The 7,069-nt window shown below is 38.4% G+C and overlaps 1 protein-coding gene across 1 annotated transcript; it reads left to right on the top strand.

Moving 5' to 3' along the window:
• The first annotated feature begins 3,755 nt into the window (after window positions 1–3,755).
• Window positions 3,756–6,477, top strand: LOC108413611 (titin-cap (telethonin)). The gene is made up of 2 exons (XM_017686222.2): window positions 3,756–4,079; window positions 5,244–6,477. The coding sequence occupies exons 1-2, from the start codon at window positions 3,931–3,933 to the stop codon at window positions 5,632–5,634; spliced, it is 540 nt and encodes a 179-aa protein (XP_017541711.1). The 5' UTR covers window positions 3,756–3,930; the 3' UTR covers window positions 5,635–6,477.
• Window positions 6,478–7,069: the final 592 nt, after the last annotated feature.

The raw sequence follows: 7,069 nt of genomic DNA, 5'->3' as shown, positions 1-7,069 counted from the left end.
TTGTGGTACTGTATAATTACGGTGGTGTAAAAATAAGAAATTTGTTTTTTGAAACTTGTTTTTTGCAGCTTGTCCTTTAGCTTACTGTAACAGAAATTGTATATGATGGGCTCTAAGTTAACATCGTCACTGTTGGGAACATCCTGGTTGCGTAATTCATGACTGGCATACCATTTCCATACCATAGAGTGTGCTGAGCTGTCGGAACGAGCGATAGTGACATCAGTTCCTTTATTCGTCCTGTGTGTCAGGGACGGAGTCACAGTAAAGGACGGTGTGTGTGTGTGTGTGTGTGTGTGTGTGTGTGTGTGTGTGTGTGTGTGTGTGTGTGTGTGTGTGTGTGTGTGTGTGCATAACCTGAGAAGTTGGCTGCCTTCAACATCTGTCAGCAGCACAGTAAGTCATACCAATGACTGAAACTCAATGTCACATAGACTCGCCCTTAGCTTTGCACTATAGATACACTGTGACTGTTTCACTTTTCATTTTTATGTGCAGATATATAACAAAATAAGTTATGGTATATTTGTATATTTGATATATTTATCCAATATGTTAAATTCAGTAAATAAACTGAAATTGTACACACATTTAAGTGTGTTCTCTGTAGAGGATGTGTTAACTAAGGATGTTCAAAGTTTTGAATACAACTGCTTTCCCATAGGAACATAATCTTTGAGCTTTGACAGCAACCTAACAAAGATCCTGTTTTCGAATCATAAAAGTAACTGTTCTCATCATGCAGTTTTCAAAGACTAAGTTGTGTGTACATCATAGAATTCTCTCCTTTTTTTATCACTATCTTATCCTGGCTAGTTCTTACAGTGAGAGCTAATCACATGCTAAGTTTAGCCTCCTTAACTAAACAAGTCTATAGTCCTCCATATAAATTTTATACAGATACATTTGTTATGCACAGATTCATCAAAAACGCACTGTTAATGTTAGAATATTCCAATGTTAATGTTCTGGTATTAGCTCTTCAAAACAAACAAGTTTTACACAGCTGCTCTTCACTAATCATCTTTGTTCTGATAAACATATTTATTGTATTCAGGTTGGAAACCTTGTCAGATTCAAGCAGCATATAATTATTGAATTAATTGTGTTTTGCATTGATTTAGCAGACATTTAGCTACTAGGACCTCAGTCTCTTTCTGTTAACACCTTCAAGGGTTGTAACATTTGAGCTTTTGAACATTTGAACTAACCATTTTTTGGCTGAATTGTTCATAAGCATTAGGCACTAGATACAAAGTTATTTTTTTACTTCGAGAATCTTTGGAATCCTTGGAATCACAGCTTTAATCTCAAATAAATTTATTCCAGCCAAACCTTTAGAGATTAGAGCTGTGAGGGTTGATAATTACCTTAACAATACAGGCTACTTCATAATGAGGCCTACAAAGCACATACAACTACTTATATTTAGCATTTGTTAAAAGCTCTTGATGAAGTCAGTTTCTGATTTGAAACCTCATGAAAGACCTTAGCAAGCATTTCAGCAATCCATCTCTTCATCCTGTAAATCAGCTGATCCGAAGCCCCAGCAAATGCTGCAACTGATCAAATTAGAAAAGGTAGTTAAAAGGCTTAAGCATTTGCTCTTACAATTAGCTGTTAATCTTGTGTAGCCCCTCATGTGTCTTGTTTTTTCCAGAGTAGTGATTTCACAAGCTTGTTCTCTCCTCTCAAACATGCAGTAACTCTTAGAATGTAAACGTGTCTCCCCAACACCGATAAAAGCACAACAGACTGAGGACTAAAATAGTTTCCATGTTGGACATCACTCATCTGAGTTTCCACATTAGTGAAGCCTGGCTCTGAAGCTCCAGTGCAGCCAGCAGAGCTGTTAAAGAGCCCAGGCAGGGTGGGGTTTGTGACTAGGGTTATGTTTGGGTCTCTGTGCTTCCACTGCGATGATAACAATGGCACCAATACTGGTTGTATGGGTATGTACAGGACAGTATAGTGTTCATTAAAAATACTGCTGAGAACAAACTTTCTGTTATTACTACATTTGTGCTTGTTAGTGAAAAAAGAAGCTATATTATTATGAATTGAGCTTGATGAAGTTATTTTTGCACAGTCTTGTAAAAAAAATCTCAATAAAGAAGTAAGCTTTGGAATCACTGTTTTCAATTATGTATAAAATATAAATCATTGTGAATTACTAGGAAGCTGTAACAGGTGAAGAAAAGCAAGATGTGTCCTGAAAGCTAAACAGAGCTGTAGAGGATTCTAAAATAACTGAGAAATTCACATTCAGAATGGCACATATTTAGAAAGTGGTGGTTTATTTTTAGGCAGACAACATATTAAGAAATGACTATAGTCAATACAAGAGTCAGTGACTATAGTCATTAATATTCTATAGTTTTGCAGTCTTCATCATTGACTAACCTCTTTATGTCTTGATGAACCATTTTGAAATATGTTCTGGTGTCTAGCTTGTTTTTTTAATCTTCACTGTATAAGTTATCACTGAGTAAAATTCAAAACTAAAGTAAAATTCTTCCGAACTTTTGAATGGTAGTTTAGCAAACTATATAATCCATCCAGCAATTGTGCAATTACATTTATACACTGTAGCAAAATGACAGCAATAACTCTTGAATTCTAAGGGCTAACCATGTCAAGGATTCAATTGTATGCTTTCATATATTGTTCAACACTTTGTCTTCATTACAGCTTCCATTCTTTTCAGAAGACCTGCTTTCAGCTTTTCAAAGAATACTGCAGGGATTTTTTTTTCCACACCTCCAAAGGTCAGTCTTGGTTGCTTGGTTGCTTTTTGTGCTTCTCACAATCCAAGTAATCCTAAACATTCGGTGATATCGAGGTCTAGACTCGGGGTGGTCAGTCCATTGTTCTGAGAACACCAGCAGCTTCTTTATTTGATTTGCAAGTTTTCTTTTATCAGTATTATGGCTTTTTGACAGCTACACATCCTTTTTGATTCATAGTGCTGAGTTGTCTTCTCACAGTGGAAAGATGGACTGAAACACCTCTGGATTTTTTCAGATCTGAAGCAAGAGTGGGCAAATTACTCTAAACAGTGAAAGCTTTGAATGGATGTTTTGGTGATCTACCAGGTCTATATCTCTTAACTCCTTAAAATCTCAGGCTTATTACATGCTAAGGATTATTATTCAGTAACTACAGGGACTTCATTGCAATGTGGTTGAGCTATTCTTAGGTTATAGAAGTGTGTAATAAACTTTTAGGCCTGCTGTTTAAGGAGTTATTAGTTTTTTTGGAATCTCTTGCATTTTTCCCTTTTGTTCCTGTATCTTACAAGTGAATTGTCTTATATATAACCTCCTCAGAAATATTTGAATAACTTGTGCTCAGTGGACAATGTGACTGAAAATTACATATATGGAGGGTCTCTGACAATCGTACAGTTCTATATACTGCAACTGCAACGGGTAGTAACATAATCATCCACATTTTTGTAGTGTTCATCATGGACAGCACTTGACCACCTGTCTCAAGCATGTTTAGTGCTGGAACAGAATGAATTTGGACTGGCTAAGCATCCCAGAGTACAAGATTCAGAATTCCCCTGGTTTGTATAACGTGTGTTTTGTAGAGATCATTTTCAGGCATCGGGGGGATTCCTAAGCCACCGCTGTCATGTTCCAGCACACTGTGTATGTGAGTACGAGAGAGAGTATCAGGTGTCAGCACTGACAGACTGTGGAGTGAGGCCATCGAGTGGAAATAGCATCAGAGACTATATAAAAGACAGACACTCACATCCTCTCACTCATTCACTGAAAGACCACTAACACATCAAGCAAAGGGCAGGAAGAGCAAACCAAAGATTCTCTTCAGAGAAAGAATCAGAGTCTCTTCAAGAGAAGACAGAGATCCCTCTGTGGGCGATCAACCTTAGACTAACAGGTAGAAACACACAGGTTGAAGATGCAGGTGTGCACAGTGCTGGAGAAGCGCAGCGGCTGTGTGGTCGGAGCTGAGCTGAGCTGCAGTGTGAGAGAAGAGAATGTTTCCAAGAGAGAAAGCTACAGCGCCGACTGGCACAGCATCAACATGAAAACACAGCATGAGGACCGGTGAGTACATCACCCACCCACAGACACCTAACTTCAGCTTTAAACTCCAAGAAACCAGTTACTCACTCACAGAACAACTTACTTATTTCATACAAAATCATGTACTAGTTACCGTATTGTAAGCCTAACAATTAATAGCTGAACAATAAGCCTGCAGTTTAAGGAGATAAAGTACTGAGACACCAGATACTTAATTCTCTTAAGGTTAGTGACAAACGTAAACATTAATTCTCTCTTCTTCTTTAATCCAAAACTATACATCTGCATCTAGTTTCAATCTTAGGAATTCCCTTTCCTTTCCTCTACACCTAAAACTTGATAAATGTATATTAAGTGGCCTAAAGACCTCCAAACATATACATATAAGAAGCATTAGCCTTCTGAAAGACTTATGGCAATCTTTAAGAACAAACAGCTAAACTTTAACCTCTTAAAATCACAGACTAATCACAACCTATCATTTATTACTCAGTAATTACATTGAATCGAATGCAAACTGCTTGAATTCTGCTTAAAAGGCCCATATCCTGCATTGTTTTTGCACTTAAGTTTTTCCCTGAGGTCCCTGAGGATGTTTTTGTGGGTTTATGTAACGAATACAGTCTTAATTAGTTTTTTTTTTTACCTCTTATTAGCCTGCAAAATTAACAATTATTTTATTACAGTGTCTTTGGGTATTTAATTTACCTCTCTTCTGATTGGCTGCCTCATATTGTGCCTGATTTAAAAAGCAATATGGGCTGAAACACTCCTTATAACTTCAGTGTGAAGTGGAGGGGCTAAACTGTTGTAGGATGAATATGTTCAATGTATTTTAAATTATTTGTATCTTCACAGCGTCACAAAAACAACTCAAAATGTGCTGTTTTTTACCATTAATAGTAGTTATTAAGTAAGAAGCATTAAGTTTAACCTAAGTTTAACTGCATCCTATATGTCCCACATTTCAATCTCTCACTCTAATATAGTGCAAAACTTACATCCATTACTCATAAAGCACTTTGGTTTTGAATGTACTATATAAATACATTTTAATTTCATAGTACATATTAATTTCATAGTAGTTACCAAGTAATTTGTAATGTTTAGTGAAAAATAAGCCTGGATGGCTCAGTAATAACCCTAATGGGGTTAACCACTTCTAACCTATGCTTCTCTCTGTAGCCAGTCCATGGTGATGTCAGATGATTCTCGGCGGGAGTCTATGTCCCGTTACTGGCAGGCCCGCCCTCTCACCCAGTCCTGCCCATCAGGCGTGCGAAGAGTAGGCACTCTGGAGTCGGGCGTCCGGGAGCACCAGCTGCTGCCCTTCAGAAACACCCTTCCCCTGCCCATCTTCAAACCAGCTGAGCTAGGCGTCAGGCTGGGTCGCGGCACCCCCCACACCCCAGAGGACTTCATCCCCACCTGCGCCCCCAGTGGAGCATGCCCAGACAAGCGGGACATCCAAGAGATCACCAAAGAGCTGCCGCCTGTCAAACCCACCCGCATGGAGTTCGCCAAAGCGCCTAGAACACTGGGCAGGTCCATGTCCCAGGAGGCCCAGAGAGGGTGAAGAGGGAGGATGACAGCAGGAAGAAAGAAGAGAAAGACAAGGAGCTGAGGCAAAGAATATATGGACTTTTTTGAACTGTGAAATGGTGTTAAGAAAAAGGGACTGCAAATATAGATAGTAGACAAAAGCAGTAGAAGCTTTAACTGCTCCCTCCCTGTAGGAGACTGATGCTGTTGTAAATTATTGCAAGTGATTTTTTTATAGAGGATCTGAGCTGTAAATAGTATCTATTGATTAAAGAGAAACCTCTAGTCAGATAGAAGCAAGTTGTAGGCTTCAGTTAAAGCTGTTTTTAAATGTGAGAAAGAGAATAAGAGGAAGAGAGGGGTACAGCATGTTCTTGGGAAGACAATGTTAGCGCAAACTATATAAAAGAGCTACAAAATGCTGGAGGATTAGTTCTTCCTGTTCTTTCAGTCTTCTGAATGATTTCATGGTTTATGAAAGCTGAAGTCTTTGTATAGACAGTATTGTTCTGGTTGGTTTGCAGTTGTATGACAGTATTCAGTATAGAACATATCTTTATACGGCAGTCTCTCCTGAGAGAGAGAGAGAGAGAGAGAGAGAGAGAGAGAGAGAGAGAGAGAGAGAGAGAGAGAGAGAGAGAGAGTAATAATCTAGAGTCTGTTCAGGGTTCAGAGAAAAGAAATTGTTGACGTGAATTTGTTAAAACGTGAATTTGTTAAAATGTAATTGCAGTATTTAGCAGCTGTTGATTCACATTCACTGGTTAATAACTCAGAAATAACTAACAAAACATGAGTCTGAAACCAATAGCGGTATTGCACTGTTTTTGAACTGTTTAATGTACTGATTCCATTAATAAATGACATTAAAACAACACACTGCTTCTGGCCTTATTAATGTGTTAAAAAGCACATTTGAGCCTTTCCACCCAATTATTCCATTATTAATCTTCAATCTTACAGATGATTAATCTTTATTATTCAATAGCTATTATGAATTACAGTTGTATGTAATAGTTCTGAACAATTTGTATGTTTTTGTTAACACAGTCTACAGGGAAATACTGAGTTTCACAATTATATGGAGTTGGTCCCCCCATTGCAACTATAACAGCTTCCACTCTTCTGAGAAGCTTTCTACAAGATTTTGTAAAGTGCGTCTGTGGGAATTTTTGCCCTTTCAGTCAAATTGGACAAGAGGCCCTGGCTCTGTTCTAGTTCATTCCAAAACTGTTTGATGGGTTGAGGTCAGGGCTCTGTGTGGGCCAGTTGAGTCCCTCCACACAAACTCACCCAACCATGACTTTATGGACCTTGCTTTGTGCACTGGGTCATAGTCATGCTGGAACAGAAAAGAGCCTTCCCTAAACAGTTCTCACAAAGTTGGACACATAAAACTGTACAAATTCTCTTGGTCCACTGAAGCATTGATATTTCCCTTAGTGTTAGCCAACCCCTGAAAAACAACC

This window comes from Pygocentrus nattereri, chromosome 14, assembly GCF_015220715.1.
Source record: "Pygocentrus nattereri isolate fPygNat1 chromosome 14, fPygNat1.pri, whole genome shotgun sequence".
Taxonomy (NCBI): domain Eukaryota; kingdom Metazoa; phylum Chordata; class Actinopteri; order Characiformes; family Serrasalmidae; genus Pygocentrus; species Pygocentrus nattereri.
This window is presented reverse-complemented; position numbering and strand designations above follow the sequence as displayed.